General features: G+C 46.2%; 2 protein-coding genes across 3 annotated transcripts in view; one reads left to right on the top strand and one right to left on the bottom strand.

Annotated features, from left to right (window-relative positions):
• The first annotated feature begins 1,756 nt into the window (after positions 1-1,756).
• The window catches only part of ACSL1 (acyl-CoA synthetase long chain family member 1), a 74,281-nt gene continuing 52,151 nt past the window's right edge, over positions 1,757-23,886 (top strand). For both annotated transcript variants that reach the window (XM_027597897.1, XM_027597893.1), the window contains exon 1: positions 1,757-1,907. The gene's annotated coding sequence lies outside the window, so the exon portion shown is untranslated. The remainder of the gene's footprint in view (positions 1,908-23,886) is intronic.
• Positions 1,828-4,428, bottom strand: LOC113925372 (serine/arginine repetitive matrix protein 1-like). The gene has a single exon (XM_027600058.2). The coding sequence runs from the start codon at positions 2,413-2,415 to the stop codon at positions 1,828-1,830; it is 588 nt and encodes a 195-aa protein (XP_027455859.1). The 5' UTR covers positions 2,416-4,428.

Raw genomic sequence — 23,886 nt, forward strand, 5'->3', positions numbered from 1 at the left:
AAAAGTGTCTTGGAGGGGGAAGGGTCAGGGAAGACAGTCAGTGACAGCTATCACATGTTGTGGGTTGAATTGCATCCCATCCTCTCCCCAAATTTATTTGTTGAAGTCTTAACCCCCAGTACCTCAAAATGTGACCTTATTTGTTGATAGAGTTTTCACAGAAGGCATCAAGTTAATCCCCCTATGGTGGACCCTAATCCACTAGGACTGGTGCCCTCATAAGAAGAAGAAATGTGGAGACAGGCACACACAGTGAGAAAACCAGGTGAGGAGACATAGGGAAAAGACCGTTTTCTCCAAGCCAAAGCCAAAGAGAAATGCCTGAAGCAGATTCTTCCCTCGCTGCCCTCAGAAGGAACCAACCCTGCCCACACCTTGATTTTGAAATTCCAGCCTCTAGGACTATGAGACAATGCCTTTCTATTGTCTAAGCTACCTGCTTGGTGATCCTTCAGAATGGCAGCCCTGACAAACCACTAGAGCAGACAACTTTGAAGTGCCTAAGGAGGGGCTGAAGGACTGGCTGGAGAAGCAAGAGAAAAATGAACAGGCTAAAATGATGAAATCACGGGTGAGGAGGAAGAGACCTGAGCAGAGAAACCAAGGATTATCCAAGTTTGGAAACCAACAGAAAGGAAAGTGGAGTCCATTTTTAATCCTAGGCAGACAGTCTATGTGTAGAAGGGGGTCTTAGAGCACTGAGCTGCTACAGAGACCACTGGAGTGTGGGGCTGCTCTCACCATCACTGTCCTATGGTGCCCGGCACCCTTTGGGACAAAAGTCCTTAGGATATTACTTGCTCGAGTCAACTTGATATGCTTGTGGCCTCCAGTGAGCACAGGCTCACAAAAACGTAAGGACAAAAGGTAGTCCGGTGGTTATTATGTGCGTGCTCTGGCAGCCGACTGCGTGAGTTCCAAGTGTGGTTTTGCCCGCGCTAGCATTCAACCTCTGTGCCTCAGTTTCTCCCTCCTCTGTAAAAGGGGAATCATGTCAGCAGCCACCTCATGGGGTTATGATGAAGATTCTAGAAGACAATGTGTGTGAACTGTTTCAATAAACTGTAGCTGTTGTTATCAGAGGGGTTTACCATCACAGTAATGCTTCCCATTCTTCATATTCAAAGAAGTACTAGATAGCCCTCCTCGCAATACTGGGCGCAAGTACCACCGTAACCCGAACCATTATTAGAGATTAAGGACACTGGCAGGCCTCAGGTGCTAGGAGGAAAAATAACATTTGAGATAGGACCTGAAAAAGTTCATGCCAAACGGGCATCGCACGGATGCAGAACCCCTCAGAACCACAGCCAGGGCTAAGTAAGATACACAGGCCCTAAGAACTTGGCGGGTGGATATTTGCCCTTGAGTAACGTTGGGTCTGCATTCTGCTGTAATGCCACCCCCACACCCCCCACCGTCCGCCAAGAAGTCAGTCAGCAAGGCAGGCAACTGGGAGTGGAAGACGCAAAAGGGCGTCTTCCGGGCCCCGTGGCAACGGGACCCCAGGGCCGGCCGGGCTTCTAGGTTGAGGCCCTACAATATACCCTTTGCCCTTCCACAGATTCGCTCTGAAAGCGAGGGCACGCGAAGCGACTCTTGCTGAGTTTGCTCGCCGCCTCCCTGCACCCGCCAGCAGGCAGCCCAGCTCGCGCTTCTCCAGACGGGAGGCGGGCGCGCGTCGGGGGCGGGGCTTGCTGTCGGAGGCGGGGCCGGCGGACGGGGCGGGGCCTGCGGGGCAGGCGTGGCTGGCGCACCGGCAACAGCTTGGCTCGGCGGCCGCAGAGGCTGGGCCGCAGCCAGGGCGCAGTGGCTACGGCAGCGCCCTTAAATAGCATCCGGAGCCGGGACTGGACAGGCAGTGGGCTGCGGTGACAGCCGGCGGCGCAGCGGCCCGGCCAGCCGAGGTGAGTGCTCTTGCCGCGGGGAGCCGCGTCCTTTCCGGCTGCGGCGCCGGTGGTCTCGGCGGAGGCGCGGGGGCTCAGGCTGCCCCGCGGGCCCAAGCCCGGGAGGCGGCGGCCGCAGCGGAGACGCGTGAGCCTCCCCTCGGCTCCCGGGGACGTTCTGCTTTTCCGGCCTCTGCCCTCGGCTCCCCTTCCCGCGGCAGCGGAGGCCTTCGGGCCGCCCGAGCCGCCGCCGCTTCCTGTGCCTGAGCCGGGGATGCCCCGCCGCCGTTTCCCGCGGGCTGCGCGGGCGCGGGGCTGGTGCACGGCGGGGTCCGGGTGACGCGCGCCGCGGGACCGGCCTCCTGTTTGTGTGGCGGCGGGGACCGGCCCGGCCCAGAAGCCGGACCCCGACCTTCAGATGCGAGGGATGATCCCGCGGGGCTGCGGCCGGTGGTCTCTCGGCCACGGGCGTCCCTCCTGTCCCCGTGGCGGGGTTTTTGAGGCGCTCTCGGACCGCGCCTGGAAACATCGGAGCCGGACGGTCCTGCTACCGCGGCGTGATGGTGGCCCCTGCGCGGAGCGCTTGCAGGAGGGTCAAATGCAGCATCGAAAGCCGGTTGCCAAATGTAGAAATTCTCGCGGTGTCTCCAGAGGCGTGCCCATAGCCGCGGTACATAGCCGTGTTGGAGTCACTGATGTACGAAGCCTGGTGTCTTGAAATTAGGAAGCAGAAACGATACCTGTCTCCTTGCAGCGTAGACGAAGAGTGGTGGTAAATGACTTGAATGGACACGTGGACTAGAACCTAGAGACAGACACTAATCAGTGTGTATGTTAGAATCTCAGACCCCTGCCCCAGTCCACCTACTTTCAAGGTTATGGAGCTTAATTAAGACCATCATAAAAGGGCTCTTTGCCTTTAAAAGTTAACACTTTTTTAAAAAAGCATCTTCTTGGTGCAGGAGGATCCAAAGTGCCCCCGACTGTCAATACCCTTCCTTTTATTTATTTATTTATTTATTTATTTATTTATTTATTTATTTATTTATTTTTTGTCTTTGCTTAGCATGAGAAAAACAAGAAATCTCACAGTTTCCGACACAAATTTCACCTGTGATTATCTCAGTGTAAACAGTCATTTGCTTAACACAAACAAAACGTCAGTCAAAAATTTCTGGTTGATTCTGCACTTTCAAGTGGAGATGGCAGGTTAGTTTGGCGGATGAGTGGGGTCCAGGAGGTGGAACTTTTAAAGGAAAACTTGCTTCCCATCATCGTGGAGCCAGTCTATGGAGACGTTCTTTCATGTCCTCACTCAACTGGGAGAATCCCTTCCCAGTCTGAAACTTGACTCCTTATTTGTGGAAGGACTGCATTAGGCTAAAGTCTTTTGTGAGCTAAGATTCTATGACTGGAAAAAGAAGATCCTTAAAAGAAGCAAACCTCATACCTCCCTTCCTCGCTTAAAATAATATAGACATATTATAGACCATATATTATAGATCTGTTTTCTGCATTTACTGTAAACAGAGAAGACTTTTTTTTTTAATCACCCTTCCCTCACAATTATAAGCATTTTGACCTGTTTCCTTCCTGTCTCTGTTATGCATATTTTGGCAGTACTTTTATTATTCTTGCAGGCAGCCTGACTAAAAAGATATCTCTGGGCTTTTTAATTTGGGCCATTTAAGAGATAGCTACTTGGGACAAATGCAGGTAGGGACGGGTTTCTGTTTGTATCACAGAGGTAGAGTTTTCATAGCTATCTCTCTTTTGAATGAAGTGTGAAAGAACTGAAAGTGTCCCCGCATGCCACAGTGTCATGCCTCATGTCCAGGCCTTACTACATCTTTCATTTTTGATGTAGCTGTCTTGTGGAAAACGGACGTGTTCAGAGGAGGGGCCAGGGAAAGATCAGATTGTTTTGTCATCATAGCTGGGGATTTCTCTTCTCTCTCTTCAAGTTTCACTTTTCTGGAAAGGGCAAGACTATAAGAATACTAGTAATATCTGTTGATACTCAGTAACCTGAGATGAATATATAATTTTTAAGGTCAGTTGCTGAATTTATTATGCAAGTTTGCCACATAAAGCATATGTCCATTATTCTTTTGCACTTACTCTCTCTTATATCCAAATTCTGTTGAGTTAGGATCCATTAATAATGTTTTATGAACAGTATTGTTTGGATGATACAATGGGTTAGACTCTTGTATTAAAAAAATACAGAGGAACTTCCTTTAAGGCAGCTCCAAGCTGTTGGTATCCTGTGGCCTAACCTGAAATCTTGGTCTTCAAGCCTTGCTCTCTCACGGGCAGGTCAGTCAGAGGAGATAGACTGAAGGTGCCAGAGTTTTTACTGAAGGTTATCACTCCAGCTTAGGCAGACAAACATCTTAGGGTCACTTTTCTTTGACACTCACTCCTGGAGATTACATCTCAGTGAACAGAGCTGATCTGAAGCTGCCAGTGGCTGAATTTAGTTTTAAACATTGTCATACTTAAAGGGGCCCTGAGAGCTTTTCTTTTTTTTTTTAAGATTTTATTTATTTATTTGAAAGAGAGATAGAGAGCTTGAGCAGGGAGAGAGGCAGAGAGAGAAGCAGACTCCCCACTGAGCAGGGAGCCCAACCTGGGGACCTAGGGCTACATCCCAGGACCCTGGGATCATGACCTGAGCTGAAGGCAGATGCTTAATGACTGAGCCACCCAGGCGCCCCCCTATCTGTGTTTTTCTAAACATTTTTTTTTTTTACTTTAAGCATATAGTTTTAATTGAAGATAAAAATTTTAATAACTTAATTTTAATCACCTAAGTTATATTGTGAACATTTTTCCATGTTGTTACCTGCTCCTCAAAAAATGAGTTTTGAGGATGACTGCATAATGTGGTATATGAGATATGTCCCGATTTATTTACCCTTCTCCTGTTGTTGGATATATATTTTTTAAAGATTTATTTATTTATTTTAGAGAGAGAGGGCGCATGTGTGTGTGTGTGTGTGTGTGTGGAGGGGGAAGGGCAGAGGGAGAGAATCCTCAGGCAGACTCCCTGCTGAGTGCGGAGCCTAACCTGGGGCTTGATCCCAGGGCCTTGAGATCGGGACCTGAGTTGAAATCAAAGAGTTGGACGCTCAACTGACTGAGCCGCCCAGGCTCGATCCAATATTGTTGAATATTTAAGAATAACTATTTCACAACAGTTTGCCAAGCTTCTCATATATTTAAATGTGTCTTTTTTAAAAATTAGGGCATGTTCTGCTCTAAAACTGTTGAAATTGACAATGGTCTGAAAATTATTATTATTTTTTTTTAAGATTTTATTTATTTGACAGAGAGAGACACAGCGAGAGAGGGAACACAAGCAGGGGGAGTGGGAGAGGGAGAAGCAGGCTTTCCGCGGAGCAGGGAGCCCCATGCGGGGCTCGATCCCAGGACCCTGAGATCATGACCAGAACCGAAGGGAGACGCTTAACGACTGAGCCCCCCAGGTGCCCCTTGAAAATTATTTTTGTTGGTGAATGATTTTAATGGACTTTTGGGTTCATGTGTTCTAGTCCAAAGCTGTTGAAATAAGGATTTCATGGTCTGGAGAGAGAAATGGAAAAAATTAGGGCATCAAGGGAGGAAATGTGGGTTGCTGTTTATACCATTTCCTCATTCTGGAAGGCCTTCTGATAAATGTATTATCTCTCCATATGCACAGTTTTGGCTGCGGAAAAAATGGGTACTTTCCCCCTCAAGTTTGTTATGAGAGAAATATCGGTATATCTAAGGCCCAGATACCTCGAATACCATCTATTCTTTTAATAACTAGAGTAAAGACAAAGTTGCTGCAGAGACTAGTTTCTCCCTCAAGGCTCAGCTGTCACCTACAAAGCAGGGCAGTTATCAGCTGACTAATCTTGTGGCCACAGCCCCGGTGGGGGCAGGCTCAGGGCATGATAGGTGGTGATAACAGCCAACCCCGCAAGGCCCCGTTCTCAGTGGTTCTCATGTTTAACTCAGTTAATCCTCCCAACAGCCCTGCGAGGGAGGTCCTACTAAAATCCCTATTTTACAAAAGATATAAAAACAGGTGCAGGGCTTAAGTCGCCCAAACCAGGATTTGAAACTACACAGTCAGGCTTCAGGGTCAGAGCTCCTAATTAATTGGCTCGGCTGCCTCCCTAGAGCTTGAAAGGTTCCTAGTCCGGGAGTGTCTGGAAAGTTCCAGGTTACCCAGCTAGTGGCGAGACTGAGGACAGAGCGGATTCTTTTTCCGTGTCACTGCTCCTTGATATTTCCGTCTCACTTTGACACTCTGTCTTATACCACCAGAGTGCTGAAAATGACAACAATTTTGGTTCAGCTTGGTTTGGTGAGCGGCAAGATCACCTGCTACACAGCTACAACTTTCTAGAGAATTAAAGAGTAAAAGGCTTTGCCTGCCCTGGAAGTGGGTCTCCTAAGATGGGCGAACGGTTGTGGCGCCTGCCCTGGAAGTGGGTCTCCTAAGATGCGCAAACAGTTGTGGCGCATGGTTAATGCATCAAGTGTGTGGAAGGAAGAGAGTTCATGGCTGGGAGCAGGGACCAAGTCTTAGCAGAGATGGTCAAGCACCACTCACTTAAGGAGGAGATCAGCCTCACCATGACACATAGATTTGCTTTCTGTTGCATATCTTAGGGTACTTTTTACCAGAAACAGACTTTCTCGGCATGTTTTAGATAAGAGAACAGAATAGTGAATTTTCAGTGGGTATGGGTGCCTTTTTTCCAGTAAAATTTTAGGCAGAACCCCAAGATAGCACACAAAAGCAGGGCTGCCACGGTCGAAGGGGGGAGGGGAGGGAGCATGTATGCTTGCCCTCGGTCACCCCAGTCTGAGGGACTTCCAAATGACCCCAGGCCCTCAGAACACTGAAATAGCCTAACTTGCTCCCTGGGCAGACCTGTTGTGTGGGAGATGGGTGACTTAGCCCAGGTTACACAACCTGTGTTCCCCTTTGGCCATGGCACACAGTGGAATTTGTTCCTGGGCTGGTTCGGGGAATGACTGGATCTCGATATACTCCTTGATTTGTGCCCCGCAATCTGCTTTTCCTAATTTATTCTCTGTACGTATTGCACAACACATACCCATTCTTCCTTTTTCTCCTTGGCATCACCGCCCAATCCATAGCACGTTACCTCTGGTTTAGCAGAGACCCTTCGCTTAAAAAAAAAAAAAAAAAGAGGGAGGGTGATTACTTTTCCTAATGCAGAACTCTGATTGAATCCCTCCTCTGCTCAGAAGCCTTCCAGGGCTTCCTCTAGAAAGCCCCAAGTCTTTATTTAGCGTGGCTCTTGGGAGCTTCTAGAGTTTGCTTCCAACCTGCTGTTTCCCGTGCCTCTCCCAAACTACCACATCCTGGGACTTCTGGAAAGCAGACTCTGGAAGCACAGGGTTACATTCAAGCTCTCTGCATCCCAAGACCCTTTCCATGAGCCCTCTCTTCTACCTGACTGGCCTTCCTATGTCCTGGAAGGGCCTCATGGACCCTGTGCATTTAGCATGACCTGTCTGCAATTCCTCATTGCACCCTCCTTCCTCATAGCCCTGCTCCTTAGAAACTCCAGATCACTCACTGGAACCCTAGGCTGACATTCACCTAGCTGGGGTGCACCAGCAGCCACAAGGATGGTTAAAATGCCAAAACACTCCCATATTGGTTAGAAATAGCTGCCACCCCAAGTGCCCCCACCCCTAAATCAGATTTGGGAGAGTTAACGCCTGGTCCATCCAAGGATCTCCTGAGGCTGTTCTGGGCCAGTGGCCTACTTCTTTCCCAGGTTGATGCCAGGCTGTACTGGTTATTCATTGTTTGGAATAGCACCCCTCCCTCCCTCCGCCACTTGCCTTTCATGCGAACATATCTTGCTCCCTCACATAGGCTCCTCAGCGACATTCTAGGCCCTGGGCATTTAATAGACCTAGTCATTGTCATTTGTGTGTTTTCAGCAGCATGTAACATGGGACCTTACCACGAGTAAGCACTTAATATCATCTGATGGTTGGTTGAGACCAGGAGACATTCAGATGGTCAGGTGTCCTATAGAAGGGGGTCACTGACAAGAATAAACATTTAAATGTTCCAGGTTTGTGTATTATGATCAAGGCATCAAAGATCACTAGACCAAAGCCTGAACTTTCATTGGGCTGAACTTAGTGTCTAGGGGTACATCTGAGGTATTTCAGAGATTTTTGAACAGCAGGTGGTTGTAGGCTTTGCAGGATGTGGGAGGAAGGCAGATCAGTGTCAAGTTCCAGATAATCTTACATAACTGTACTGTAGTCTTCATTTACCTGGTATTTCTCCTTAAAACCATACCTTGTTTCTGTTTCACTAGGGAAATGGTCAAATAGCTATTTGTTCTTTCTGTAGGGACAGTTACCCATATTGTGCCTCAGGCAAGCTTCTGAGGTACCCAAATTGTGGAGCTGGCAGGGAACTTGCCTGTCAAGCAGTCCGACCAACCACCTTCCAGAGGGACAGAACCACGATCCAGAGAGGTGTGGCTGACAGCCCAGAGTCAGGCTAGACTCCGAAGCCAGAGCCAGCCAGTGTTTTCCTCTCCGGATAGGATTCAGAGATAAGCGCCACCGATGTCCACACCTCTCTAGAGTGTAGGCTGGCTGAAGGTCCTTGGCCCTTGAGGCAGGGACTGAAGCTAGGGGCTCCCCAGGAGAGGCCTCCTCAGATGAGGCCAGCCCCTCTTGTCGGCCATGGCCCCGAGGTCTTGATTCTCCTTCCTCCAGATTACCCGGCCCGGTCCATTTAGGCTCTCACGCTTGGCCAGTGACGTCATTGGCAATGTCCTGTCCTCTCCAGAACACTTCTTGCCCTCATGGGCAATGTTGAGTATCTTTGTCTCCCTCTTAGGTGGGAAGTCTGTGTGTGGGCTTTGGCCGCAACTGTTACACTGCCCCCTAGCTGTGGCAAGCTTTTCAGGGTGCTCCAGTTAGCCCTTTTATTTATTGCCTCTCATACTCAAGAACTGACAAGAGACTCTAGCCAGGCGGGTGCCCAGAGAATTTAGGTACGGCTCAGTAGTAGTCTCCAAAATGGGGCATACGTGCCCTGCAGTGGGGGTGGATTAGAACTTCTGTAGATATTTATTTTTTAGCGTAAATTCATATATGTATATTTTACAGTGTTCAGAAAATATTTGCAAATGTCTAGGGTTCATAGATGAGTGCATTTACATATTAAGCACACATTTATTTATTATTTTGGATGCATTTTAGAAAGTTTAGAGAACCAGAAAATTAACTCCTTCTCTACATCAGCGTGGCAAGACACCTATAAATGCTATTAAAAAGAGAGAGAGAGAGAGAGAGAAAGAGAGAAAGAACTCAGTGTGTCCAGTTTAGGGGGCATCAAAACTGCTTTACCAAACTAGGTTGTGATTCATGTCAAATTGGCCTCGGATGTCAGAAGAGTCATGTTAAATCCAGAGTATATTTTGACTTTTGAACCAAAGCTTAATAATGTAGAAGCCTCATTAGGACAAAGATTTTATTTATTTTTTTATTTCTTAAATATTTTATTTTGTATTTGAGAGGGAGAAAGAATATGAGGAGGGGGAGGGGCAGGCGGAGAGGGAGAAGGAGACTCCCCACTGAGCGGGGAGCCCGATGCGGGGCTCCATCCCAGGACCCTGGGACCATGACCTGAGCCGAAGGCAGATGCATAACTGACTGAGCCACCCAGGCGTCCCCAGGACAAAGATTTTATTTATTTATTTTTTCTGTTTTATTCACTACTCTGTCCCCCGAGGCTGGAGCAATGTTTGATGTAGAGTGCATACATCGTAAATATTCTCAAATTGGACTTATGGACCTTTCCTTGTGTGACAATTAAATATCATGCTGGGTATGGCACTTTGTGTCAATATTTAGGTTGGCTTTCTTTGTTGAAATCTTTAGTCAGTTGGCAGGACGCAGGGAATGTGTCAGTCAGCGTGACTCCCAGCAGATCCATTCATAGAGCTGTAGGAGCATCGTGCGTGATGGGCCTCCAAAGTGTCACCTGAATGACAAGATGTGTGGGATTTGCTTTAAAATCATTTTTTTTTTTTTAATGGGTGTAAAAGGAGACAATAGTCACATAACGTTGATCGTGATTAAAGCTGAAGCTGGGATTAGGGGCACATAGTGCCTTCTTATGCTATTCTATATACCTTTGAATCCGTGTGGACATTTTCATAATAAAGTTTAAACAAAACACAAAGGGAAAATAGAGACCCCCAAACTCGTGTCACTTGTTGGAAGTAGGTAATAGCTGGATGAGACCATCTCTTTTTCTTCCTTTCCCTTTGAACACAGTGTCATTTTTCAACAGTCCTCTGCAACTTGTTGGATTTGTTTTGTTTGTAGCTTCCCTAGGGCCACCCACCTCCTTTTGTTGTGACCTAAACTCTGGGTGTTATTCTAGCTCTTGTCCCGCGGCTGTCACCAAGCCTGCCCTCTCCCTCCACCTACAATGAGCTTAATCCTTCAACCCTGGGTCTCATGTGTCACTTCCTGCACCACCACCCAGGTCTCCCACAGAGCTGACGACATCTAGAGGTCACAGTGGGGTCCCACGCTCTTCAGAGGCTCTGTTTGATCTTGAGGAAGCCCACCGCTTAAGAATATGTGGTAGGTTCCCTTCGTCGCTGCTTTTTAGGGACACAGACCATTAAATGAAACAATTAATTTTCGTGCTGAAATCGTTAAACCCTCAAAAGTGTCCCCATCCGAGAGTGTCTGGCCCTCCTCTGTGTGGGGAGAGGTCTGTCTGTGTTCTGCCTCCCACTTACCCTGTGCGGCTAAGCCGTCCCTCTAGTTTATCAGTCCCCCTGAAGCCGCAGTCTATTTTGAGAGGTGTAAGTAACTCTACCCAACCTTGTGTGCCTTCAGCCTCCGTATCCAGGTCACTGCTACTTGATCGTCATGACCTCTGTGCGCAGGAAGGACTGGGCCTTGTTCTCTGTCTCCACACCAGGCCTCGTCCTGGTGGGGACATGGGATATTCTGCAGACGCCTCCCCTCCGCAGGGGGACAAGCTTCTGCAGCCAGCTGCGGCTTAGCCTGAGCCCTGGTAGCGTGACCGTGACCCTGGTTTGTGGCACCGTGGTTCCTAACTGGCCAGCCTGGGCTGGCTCTCAGACTGTTTCCCCACCCCCACCATCTCTGCCTGCTTCCAGCCGGCTCTCTAGAAGGCCCTGCCTCCACCCTTATGTGGAAGTTGCCACGGAGCTGGTCAGTGGCTGCGCCAGGGTCCCACACAGGGCAGATGGTGAGAGCCTCGGTGTGTATTACCTGGGAGGGGCTTCTACCCATCTGTCACTCTCCTAGAAGGAGAGGTTGCCACACTAGGCCATTTTCTGGAGCAGGTGGGAGATACATACGTATAAGAGGAAATGAACTGACTTGACCCTAGTGATATCTTCATTGTCTTGAGAAATAAAAAAAAAATAATAATAACACAGCAAAGTACATAGAATAATAAAGTCGCAAAACAAATACCGATGGGGCACAAGCATAGAACTGACAGTTTCTAATGTTGCTTGTTCTCTTTCTGCGCCGTGCCATCCTCTGGAGTTTCTGCGCGGCGGTGGGAATCCTGTTATGGAGTCCCCGGAGTCAGGGCTGTGTGGCCATCTTTTGCTTTCTCTACCACCTTCTTGGAGATGCTCCGTGGTGTTGGTGACAGCCAGGGGCGTACCTCTCCTCTCTCGCGATCCTTCTTTTATCCCCTCTGAGGCCCACACAGGCAGCAGTGAAGTAGGTGCAAGACTCTGCAGCTCGTCGGGCACAGCCAATACCTAGAACGGTGAGGTTTTTGCCTCTGAGACTAGTGTTCTCTTGGACACAACGTCTGAGGAGACCCCGGGACTTAGGTGCCTTCTCTGCGTGCAGTTTCTCAAACAAATGGCCCCTCCTTCCCGTCCCGGGGCCCTGAGTGGAGAGGAGTTCCTGCCTCGCTGGGTCCAGCTGCGGCTCTTGGAAAAGGACATTTGTCCTCTTTCCTATTAAGTTCTTTCCCGGCTAGGGGGTGGAGCCTCCTGTCTCAGGGCTTGCTTTGTAGGTCATCGCAGGCCAGGAAGGTGGAGAGTCCGTTCCGAATTATATTTCCTTCCCTAGCTCTTGTCATAATAGTCTCTCCCTGTGTTGCCCTGTCCCCCAGACCATGGTGTCATGTTCTTAAAATGCGGTCCTCCAGACATAATTAGGGCTTTCCCTGTGCCACATGTCAACTGAGTATCGTGCCTTGTTGGATCCAGTGGATGAGTGGGAAGCTGGACGCACAGGAGCCTCTTCTGTCTCAGTTCCTGCAGAAGGGTTGGGCTGGCCTAGCCAGCAGGTGTTGTGTCCATCAGCTCAAGTGAGGTGACTGACTGAGGCCCATCCCGCCCAGCCTGCCCCTTCTCGAACTCGTACCAGGAAACGTCCCTGGCTCATCATGGCTTCCGAGGACTCACGTAACAAAATTAAATGTTTGAAGACCAATGGAAAACTCTTGCTTCCCTTAGGATTTTTTTTTTTTTTTTCGAATGGAAAACTTCTCTTAAGTTCATGCTGCCTCACATTGCCTGGGTGTCTTCGCTGGGCATGTGCAAACTGTAATTATCGTTTTCCCAAGTGGCTGTACGTGACATGTCTTCGTTCCTATGTTGAAGGGTGATGGAAGGAGAGCTCTTTGGCTTTCTTTCCCTGCTCTCGGGAGAATGCCAGGCAGGTCCTGCTTGCAGCATTCCTTACATCTCAGATGGCCACCCACCTGGTGCCCTGGGCGTGTCCAAGGGCTCTCCTCACTGCAGTCCCGCCATTGCTCCCCAGCAGCTCCTGGGAGGTTTCTCTGGTTTCGAGGCTTCTCTTTTGTGTCATAGAAGACTTGCTTACAGAAGCTGGATGCCAGCCTGGTGTCAGGCTCTGGACTCGAGCCCTTCTGACATTTGCAGTTCTACTTAAGAAAGGTATTTGTTTGGGGCGCCTGGGTGGCTCAGTCGTTAAGCGCCTGCCTTGGGCTCAGGTCATGATCCCCGGGTCCTGGGATCGAGCCCCGCATCGGGCTCCCTGCTCGGCGGGAAGCCTGCTTCTCTCTCTCGCACTCCCCCTGCTTGTGTTCCCTCTCTCGCTGTCTCTCTCTCTGTCAAATAAAAAAAATCTTAAAAAACAATAAAAAATAAAATAAATTCCTTAAAAGAAAGAAAGAAAGAAAGGTATTTGTTTGTTCCTCTTCCCTTCCTTATGGGCAACCTTGATCTTTCAAAAAGTGATCCACGGTGTCCTGTCTGAATGTATGTCTAAATGTCTGCCAAGGAGAGGAGAGGACCCTGGTCCTTTAGTGACCTTGAGGTGACATTATACATAAGTGAAACAGTCTGAGAATTGAAAAACATTGTGGGAAGACAGGCAGGAGAGTATTTTTGTGTAGCTTTAAATCAGTGGTTTTTGACCTTTAAATCCCCCTTCCACATCACCTTCTGGCACACGGGCTCGTGGCACCCGCCACCGCAATGCGGGGTATAGAAGGAGAATGCTCAAGTTTAGAAATACTTTGAATACCTCCTTTCTCTTTGGAGAATCATTGTTCTATAAATACACCCTCCTGGGATGGGTAGCAGAGAATTGGGCAGAATCACAGGGGGTCACTCAGAGCTCAGTAACGGTTAATGAAGCTCCTGTTCTGGGCAAGGCATCAGGGGCATAGAAGGACATAGGCGAAGAGGCCCTCGCCCCGAAAGAGAGAGACACATACACCCCGACAAGTGTAAAGTAGGAGGTGCTGAGGATCGCACACGGGCTACAAGGAACATACTCCTGGAATTCGGAGGAGGACTGACTGCTTCTAACCTCCTAGGTCAGGTGATTACGAGCTGATGAGAGAAAGTGGCCTATGTGGGTAAGGCTGGACATCTTAAACAGGGCCAGGGAAAAGGGCTGTAGGTGAAGGAGACAGCAAAGGAGGGGGGTGCAGAGAGGGCATGGAGGCATAGTGAAGACTCTCTGGTGGGTTCCAGGGAAGGGCAGGAGCTCAGCGGAGGAACTGCGAGGTGCCAGGAGGGGAGCTCACCCAGAGACACAGGAGAGGACCTCATTCCGAGGTTCATTCTCCAGGCTCAAAAACCCAGCCCTCCGATTTCTCCTCTTTTTCTCCTTTACATCCACTTAGTTACCAAAATCTGTGGTTTTTTTTTTTAAGTTGTTAAAAACTTCTTAGTGTAAAAAAGGCATAATATAAAATTTACCCTTTTAACCATTTTTACGTATACATTTCAGTGGCATTAAGTACGTTCTCAATATTGTGTAACCGTTAGCGCTATGGAGTTCCAGAATTTTTCATCATCCCAAACACAACCTCTGTGCCCGTGAAGCAATAACTCTCCTTTTCCCTCCCTCCCTCCACTCCTGTAGCCTCTATTTCTGTCTCTACAAATTTGCCTCATTCGAAGTCCCGAGAACATGTATCATATTTTCGAGGTTCATCCACGTTATGGCACGTATCAGAATTTTATTCTCTTTCTTTTTAATTTAATTTTATAATATTATGTTAATCACCGTACATTATACCATTAGTTTTTGATGTAGTGTTCCATGATTCATTGTTTGCATATAACACCCAGTGCTCCATTCAATACATGCCCTCTTTAATACCCATCACCAGGCTAACCCATCCCCCCCTCCCCTCTAGAACCCTCAGTTTGTTTTTCAGAGTCCATCGTCTCTCATGGTTCGTTTCCCCCTTTGATTAACCCCCCTTCATTTTTCCATTCCTACTATCTTCTTTTTTTTTTCTTAACATATAATGTATTATTTGTTTCAGAGGTACAGATCTGTGATTCAACAGTCTTACACAATTCACAGTGCTCACCATAGCACATACCCTCCCCAATGTCTATCACTCAGCTACCCAATCCCTCCCACCCCCCACCACTCCAGCAACCCTCAGTTTGTTTCCTGAGATTAAGAATTCCTCATATCAGTGAGATTATATGATACATGTCTTTCTCTGATTGACTTACTTTGCTCAGCATGATACCCTCCAGTTCCATCCACGTCATTGCAAATGGCAAGATTTTGTTTTTTTGTGGGTTTTTTTTTGATGGCTGCATAATATTCCATTGTATGTATATACCACATCTTCTTTATCCATTCATCTGTTGATGGACATCTTGGCCCTTTCCGTAGTTTGGCTGTTGTGGACATTGCTACTATAAACATTGAGGTGCACGTACCGCTTTGGATCACTATAGTTGTATCTTTGGGGTAAATACCCAGTAGTTCAATTGCTGGATCGTATGGTAGCTCTATTTTCAACTGTTTGAGGAACCTCCATCCTGTTTTCCAGAGTGGGTGCACCAGCTTGCATTCCCACCAACAGTGTAGGAGGGTTCCCCTTTCTCTGCATCCCCGCCAACATCTGTCGTTTCCTGACTTGTTAATTTTAGCCATTCTGACTGGTGTGAGATGGTATCTCATTGAGGTTTTGATTTGGATTTCCCTGATGCCAAGCGATGTAGAGCACTTTTTCATGTGTCTGTTGGCCATTTGGCTGTCTTCTTTGGAAAAATGTCTGTTCATGTCTTCTGCCCATTTCTTGATTGGATCATTTGTTCTTTGGGTGTTGAGTTTGATGAGTTCTTTATAGATTTTGGATACTAGCCCTTTATCTGCTATGTCATTTGCAAATATCTTCTCCCATTCTGTCAGTTGTCCTTTCGGTTTTGTTGACTGTTTGCTGTGCAAAAGCTTTTTATCTTGATGAAGTCTCAATAGTTCATTTTTGCCCTTGCTTCCTTTGCCTTTGGTGATGTTTCTAGGAAGAAGTTGCTGTGGCTGAGGTCGAAGAAGTTGCTGCCTGTGTTCTCTTCTAGGATTTTGATGGACTCCTGTCTCACATTTAGGTCTTTCATCCATTTGGAGTCTATTTTTGTCTGTGGTATAAGGACATGGTCCAGTGTCATTCTTCTGCATGTGGCTGTCCAATTTTCCCAACACCATTTGTTGAAGAGACTGTCTTTTTTCCACTGGACGTTCTTTCCTGCTTTGTTGAAGATGAGTTGACCATAGAGTTGAGGGTCCATTTCTGGGCTCTCTATTCTGTTCCATTGATCTATATGTCTGTATTTGTGCCAATACCATACTGTCTTGATGTTGACAGCTTTGTAATAGAGTTTGAAGTCCGGAATTGTGATGCCACCAGCTTTGCTTTTCTTTTTTCAACATTCCTCTGGCTATTCGGGTTCTTTTTTGGTTCCATACAAATTTTAGGATTATTTGTTACATCTCTTTGAGAAAAGTGGATGGTATTTTGCTAGGGATTGCATTGAATGTGTAGATTGCTCTAGGTAGCATTAACATCTTCACAATGTTTGTTCTTCCAATCCATGAGCATGGAACGTTTTTCCATTTCTTTGTGTCTTCCTCAATTTCTTTCATGAGTTTTTTTATAGTTTTCTGAGTACAGATTCTTTGCCTCTTTGGTTAGATTTATTCCTAGGTATCTTATGGTTTTGGGTGCAATTGTAAATGGGATCAACTCCTTAATTTCTCTTTCTTCTGTCTTATTGTTGGTGTATAGAAATGCCACTGATTTCTGTGCCTTGATTTTATATCCTGCCACTTTACTGAATTCCTGTATGAGTTCTAGCAGTTTTGGGGTGGAGTCTTTTGGGTTTTCCACATAAAGTATCCTATCATCAGCAAAGAGTGAGAGTTTGACTTCTTTGCCGATTCGGATGCCTTTTATTTCTTTTTGTTGTCTGATTGCTGTGGCTAGGACTTCTAGTACTTATGTTGAATAGCAGTGGTGATAGTGGACATCCCTGCCGTGTTCCTGACCTTAGGGGGAAAGCTCTCAGTTTTTCCCCATTGAAAATGATATTCGCTGTGGGTTTTTCATCAGTGGCTTTTATGATATTCAAGTATGTACCCTCTGTCTCTACACTCTGAAGACTTTTAATCAAGAAAGGATGCTGTACTTTGTCAAATGCTTCTTTTGCATCTATTGAGAGGATGATATGGTTCTTGTTCTTTCTTTTCTTAATGTATTGTATCACATTGATTGATTTGCAGATGTTGAACCAACCTTGCAGCCCAGGGATAAGTCCCACTTGGTCGTGGTGAATAATCCTTTTAAGGTACTGTTGGATCCTATTGGCTAGTATTTTGGTGAGAATTTTTGCATCCATGTTCGTCAGGGATATGGGTCTGTAATTCTCCTTTTAGATGGGGTCTTTGTCTGATTTTGGGATCAAGGTAATGCTGGCCTCATAAAATGAGTTCGGAAGTTTTCCTTCCATTTCTATTTTTTGGAAGAGTTTCAGAAGAATAGGTATTAATTCTTTAAATGTTTGGTAGAATTCCCCTGGGAAGCCATCTGGGCCTGGGCTCTTGTTTCTTGGGAGATTTTTGATTAGTGCTTCAATTTCCTTAGTGGTTATGGGTCTGTTCAGGTTTTCTATTTCTTCCTGGTTCAGTTTTGGTAGTTGATACGTCTCTAGGAATGCATCCATTTCTTCCAGATTATCTAATTTGCTGGCATAGAGTTGCTCATAATATGTTCTTATAATTGTTTGTATGTCTTTGGTGTTGGTTGTGATCTCTCCTCTTTCATTCATGGTTTTATTTATTTGGATCATTTCTCTTTTCTTTTTGATAAGTCTGGCCAGGGGTTTATCAATCTTGTTAATTCTTTCAAAGAACCAGCTCCTAGTTTCGTTGATCTGTTCTACTGTTCTTTTGGTTTCTAGTTCCTTGATTTCTGCTCTGATCTTTATTATTTCTCTTCTCCTGCTGGGTTTAGGCTTTATTTGCTGTTTTTTTCTCTAGCTCCTTTAGTTGTAGGGTTAGGTTATGTATTTGAGACCTTTCTTGTTTCTTGAGAAAGGCTTGTATTGCTATATACTTTCCTCTGAGGACCGCCTTTGCTGCATCCCAAAGATTTTGAACAGTTGTGTTTTCATTTTCATTGGTTTCCGTGAATTTTTTTAATTCTTCTTCAATTTCCTGGTTGACCCATTCCTTCTTTAGTAGGATGCTCTTTAGCCTCCATGTATTTGAGTTCTTTCTGACTTTCCTCTTGTGATTGAGTCCTAGTTTGAAAGCATCGTGGTCCGAAAATACGCAGGGAATGATCCTAGTCTTTTGGTACCGGTTGAGACCTGATTTGTGACCTAGGATGTGATCAATTCTGGAGAATGTACTATGGGCATTAGAGAAGAATGTGTATTCCGTTGCTTTGGGATGGAATGTTCTGAATATGTCTGTGAAGTCCATTTGGTCCAGTGTGTCATTTAAAGTCTTTATTTCCTTGTTGATCTTTTGCTTAGATGATCTGTCCATTTCAGTCAGGGGGGTGTTAAAGTCCCCCGCTATTATTGTGTTATTGTCGATGTGTTTCTTTGGTTTTGTTATTAATTGGCTTATATAATTGGCTGCTCCCATGTTAGGAGCATAGATATTTACAAATGTTAGATCTTCTTGTTGGATAGACCCTTTAAGTAGGATATAGTGTCCTTCCTGATCTCTTATTATAGTCTTTGGTTTAAAATCTAATTTGTCTGATATAAGAATTGCCCCCCCCAGCTTTCTTTTGATGTCCGTTGGCATGGTAAATGGTTTTCTACCCCCTCACTTTCAATCTGGAGGTGTCTTTGTGTCTAAAATGAGTCTCTTGCAGACAGCATATTGATGGGTCTTGTTTTTTTTTTTTTTTTTTTTTTTAATCCAGTCTGATACCCTGTGTCTTTTGATTGGGGCATTTAGCCCATTTACATTCAGGTTAACTATTGAAATATATGAATTTAGTGCCATTGTATTGCCTGTAAGGTGACTGTTACTGTATATTGTCTCTGTTCCTTTCTGGTCTATGTTACTTTTAGGTTCTCTCTTTGCTTAGAGGACTCCTTTCAATATTTCTTGTAGGGTTGGTTTCGTGTTTGCAAATTCTTTTAGTTTTTGTTTGTCCTGGAAGCTTTTTATCTCTCCTTCTATTTTCAGTGACAGGCTGGCTGGAGATAGTATTCTTGGCTGCATATTTTTCTCATTTAGTGCTCTGAATATATCATGTCAGTCCTCTCTGGCCTGCCAGGTCTCTGGAGAGGTCTGTTGCCAATCTAATGTTTCTACCATTGTAGGTTACAGACCTCTTGTCCCGAGCTGCTTTCAGGATTTTCTCTTTGTCTCTGAGACTCGTAAGTTTTACTATTAGATGTCAGGGTGTTGACCTATTTTTATTGATTTTGAGGGGGGGTTCTCTGTGCCTCCTGGATTTTGATGCCTGTTTCCTTTCCCAGATTTGGGAAGTTCTCTGCTATAATTTGCTCCAATATACCTTCTGCCCCTCTCTCTCTTTCTTCTTCTTCTGGGATCCCAATTGTTCTAATATTGTTTCGTCTTATGGTATCACTTATCTCTCGAATTCTGCCCTCGTGATCCAGTAGTCGTTTATCTCTCTTTTTCTCAGCTTCTTTATTCTCCATCATCTGGTCTTCTATATCACTAATTCTCTCTTCTGCCTCATTTTTTCCTAGCAGTTAGAGCCTTGATTTTTGATTGCACCTCATTAATAGCCTTTTTGATTTCAACTTGGTTAGATTTTAGTTCTTTAATTTCTCCAGAAAGGGTTTCTCTAGTATCTTCCATGCTTTTTTCAAGCCCAGCTAGTATCTTTAAAATCATGATTCTGAACTCTAGGTCTGACATCGTACTAATGTCTGTATTGAGTAGGTCCCTGGCAGACAGTACTGCCTCTTCTTCTTTTTTTTTTTTTTTTTTTGAGGTGAGTTTTTCTGTCTTGTCATTTTGTTCAGAGGAGAATAGATGAATGAGAGAACAAAATGCTAACAGGGTAACAATGACCCCAGAAAAATATACACTAAACAAATCAGAAGAGGCCTGAAACGGGGGGGAAAGAAAGGGAAAGAAAGAAAAAAGAAAAAGAAAAAAAAAAGGAAAAGAAAAAAAAGAATATGATCAAATATGATCAGGCTGGTGAATAGATCAGTGCCACACACTAGATTTTCGGTGTATTTTGGTCTGTCAGAAGAAACTGCCGCCCAAAATTGTAAAGAAAGACAAGCTTATATATGTACAAAAATAAGGGTAAATAAGATGAAGGGATGGAATGTGACTGTATAGATGAAAATTATAAAAGATTTTATAAAAGGAATTGGTAAGAAGTTGGTTGAAAAAAGAAAGAAGAGAAAAAAAAGGGAGAGAATGTGATCAGGCAGGAGAAGACTAGAACAAAGCCATACACTAGAGATTTAGGGTATATTTTGGTCTGTTAGAAGAAACTGTATCCCAAATTTTTAAAGAAAGAACAACTTATATATATACCAAAAATAAGGTTAACTACAATGAAGGGATAGAATATGACTCTAAAAATGAAAAATAAAAAAGATTTTTAAAAAAGGGATTGATAAGATGTTGGTAGAAAAAGGGAAAAAGAAAAACTCAAAAAAAAAAACAGAAAAAGAAAATTTAAAAAATTAACTTTGAAAGACTAAAGAATCATGGGGAAAAAGCCATAAATTCTATGTGCAGTATTCCCCCAGTGCTGGAGTTCTGCCATTCTCCTTGATGGGTAAACTTGGTCTTGGCTGGCGGTTCTTGCTTATCTTCTGGGAGGGGCCTGTTGCCATGGTTCCCAAATGTCTTTGCCGGAGGCAGAATTGCCCTGCCCTTGCCGGTCCAGGCTAAGTAATCTGCTTGGGTTTGCTCTCGGGAGCTTTTGTTCCCTTTAAGCTTTCCGTTGGGCTTTGGAAGACAAGAGTGAAATGGCGGCCTCCCAATCTCCACCCAGGAGGAGCTGAGAACTTGGGGCCCCGCTCCTCAGTGCGCCCCCAGAGAAAAGCAGTCACTCCCGTGTCCCCGGTCTCCGGCCGCACTCCGTGCTCACCCGGCCTGTGACCGAGCGTTTCTATCTCTGGCACCCGACCCCATGTGGAGTCTCCAAACCCAGCAGATCCCTGCGGTGCGCTCCCGCGCCGCTCCTCCCGGGGGAGGAAGGGGAGTCTCCCCGGCTCTGCCGCTTGTTGGGTCCCTGCTGGAGGAGCAGTGGCCTGACTGTGCCACGGATCACCGTTTATGGCCACCCCGAGCTGAGAGCCCGCGCCTCGGCTCCGTCTCTGCAGCCGGCTTCCCCGCTCCGATCCCTGGGAGCTCTGCCGCACTCAGGCACCCCCGGTCTTTCTGTGACCCCGAGGGTCCTGAGACCACACTGTCCCGGGAGGGTTCCACCCCCCGCTTAGCCACTGCAGCGACGTCCCTCCGCAGAGCCGACTTCTCAAAGTTCCGATTTTGTGCTCCGCGGCTCTATCACTTGCCAGAAGCGGCCGACGGAGGCCCCTCCCCCGCCGTCTATCCTCCCGAATATCGCCTCGGCTTCACTTCTCCGCACGTCCTACCTTCCAGAAAGTGGTCGCTTCTCTGTTCAGAGAGTTGTTGCTACTCTCTTCTTCGGTCTCCTGTTGAGTTCGTAGGTGTTCAGAATGGTTTGATCCCTATTCAGCTGAATTCCTGTGACCAGACGAAATCCAGGTCTCCTACTCCTCCGCCATCTTGCTTAGTTCTCACCAGAATTCTCTTCTCTTTTTAAAGGCCGAATAAGACTCCGTTGTCTGCCGGTACCACATCTTGGGTGTCCCTCCATCTGTTGATGAGTGTTAAGATTCAGATCCCGGCTTTTCAAAGCCCTGTGTGTCATGGCTCTTTGTCATCCGAGCATTGCCTCCCACCTTTGTCTAGATATGAATCACTGCGTGCCTCGGTGGCAACACATGCCTTTCAATGTCCACAGGCTTTGCCTTCAGACCTGGCCTCTAGTCCGGTTCTTGCGTGGAGCTGGGGCAGGACGCTGAACTTTTCCTGGGCACAGCCTCCTGTCTTTGAATTGAAGCTCGTAACATCTCCCTACAGCGAGGACTGTTGTGAGGATTGCATTTAGTCATGTTTGTAATTGCTTAGCACAATGGCTCCTAAAGAAATCATGATTTCAGACTGATTTCCGTGAATGTCTTCCTTCCCTTCTCCTGAACCCAATTTAATCCCATCACTCCTTCCAGATTAATTTGCCAAAAATCCTAGAGCTGAGCTGGGGAGTTGCTTCTCGCCATCCTGTTTGGCCCCCGTACCCTATAGCGGAGCTAACGTTCTGAGACCACCCTTATCCCTTGAGGACCAGCCCCCCTTGTGTCTTCTGCATGTGGGTCCTCCTTGAGGGTGTGTGAACTCTTTTCTCATTTCTTTTGCACTGACTGCTGCCTTGTTTTTCACTATGTTGTATATATATATTTGTGTTACGTCTTTTACTTCCATGCCTCGTGAATGGGGTCCACATATGAAGAGTAAATAATGTACATGCCCCGAGAGAGGGTGAGGATTTCCCCCAAACTCTGTCAGTCATCATGTGTCAGCCAGGCTCTCATTTTGTGAGGGGTCCTGTCGGTCACCTAGTTTGAACACCCATCAGGTAGAGAAGGCCCCTTTCCTGAAACCTCCTCTGCCAGCCCTAGTCTTGGGTTCTCATAAAACCCACCCAGCTGATTTCAGGCTTTTCTAAGGCAAAGAAATTTAACACTAGCCGGGTTGTTATTTCTGGAGGCTTGACCTTACAAAGGCAAATGGTGGCTATTACTGTCAAAATCTTTTAAAAAGTCAGTTTAAAAAGCAATCAAGTATGAGGTTGAGTTATCTGAATATGGACCCATCAGACACATTTTTTAAACTGTCCTAACATTATACAAATACGTTCCTGTGACGTGGGAGAATTTGTTTGGTGATGGCCACATACATGACCACACAAAATCCTGCTTGAAGAAGCATGTTCAAAGAATTTTAATAAAATATCAGTGAAATGTAAATAGGGAAAAAGCACACACTTTTCAAGTAACTTATTTAGTCATGTGACGTAAGTATCTATATAGCTTACTGAATATAGAAACTATAGGAGTAGGCAGTGGACCATTTCATCATCCCTAAAAGTTTATGTGTTCACCCACGTTATATTTGGAATCTCACTGCTTGGGGGCGTATATGGTAGTTGTGGCTTTGTGGCCAATATGAACAGGTGAGGTATTGTGCTAATCTTGCTGGTTACAAATTGGTCGAGCTTGATGCTTTAAAAGCTTTATGCCCTACTCTTTCTGACTTTGGGGAGATGGGCAGGGAGAGAGTGGTTTAGTAGAGAATTTTCAACTTGACTTGAATATTTCCATATCAGGTTTCTAAAAGCAGAGCATCTCCGCTTCCTTTCTCCTTTGAAAATCTTCTTGGAAGTTGAATTGGTGACCCAGAGAATCACTTTCATGGAAATCAGGCACGCTTAAGGTTTACTATTACTTGGGGCGCCTGGGTGGCTCAGTGGGTTAAGCATCTGCCTTTGGCTCAGGTCATGATTCCAGGGTCCTGGATCGAGCCCCACGTTGGGCTTCCTCCTCAGTGAGGAGTCTGCTTCTCCCTCCGCCCCTCACCCTGCTTGTGTTCACTCTCTCTCTAATAGATAAATAAAATCTTTTTTTTTTTTTTTTAAGGTTTACTATCCTTAGTTGGAAAGAAACGCTCCAAGGCAGTGGAAGGAAGTAATTAATTCCTTGGAGAATGACTTGCCTACTTTTGTGTGGGATCCTGGAGTTCCCCGGGGGGTCTTCCTCCTTCTCATGCTCAGAATAGGAAGATGGTCCCAGGGCAGTGACCATGGTCTAGAGGTCCTGTATAGAATGGGGTTTGGACAGCGACTTCTGTTTTTCCTCTCTAACTGGTGGACTCTGGCATCCCTGTGGAACTCCTGTACATCCCTCTTCAGGGGGAGCCCGGCTGCTCTTTTGGTTCAGGAGGGGATGGCTTAAGCAAATCTAGCTTTAGGTGATTTGCCAGCCAGGGTTAAGGAGCACAAGACCAGCGGTTCTGGAGTGGCACACTGAAAGAACAGCGCACGGTCTGGCCGCCCGCTCCCTTGTTCCTCCCTGAGGCCGAGCTTTGCCCA

Source organism: Zalophus californianus, chromosome 2 (assembly GCF_009762305.2).
Source record: "Zalophus californianus isolate mZalCal1 chromosome 2, mZalCal1.pri.v2, whole genome shotgun sequence".
Classification (NCBI taxonomy): domain Eukaryota; kingdom Metazoa; phylum Chordata; class Mammalia; order Carnivora; family Otariidae; genus Zalophus; species Zalophus californianus.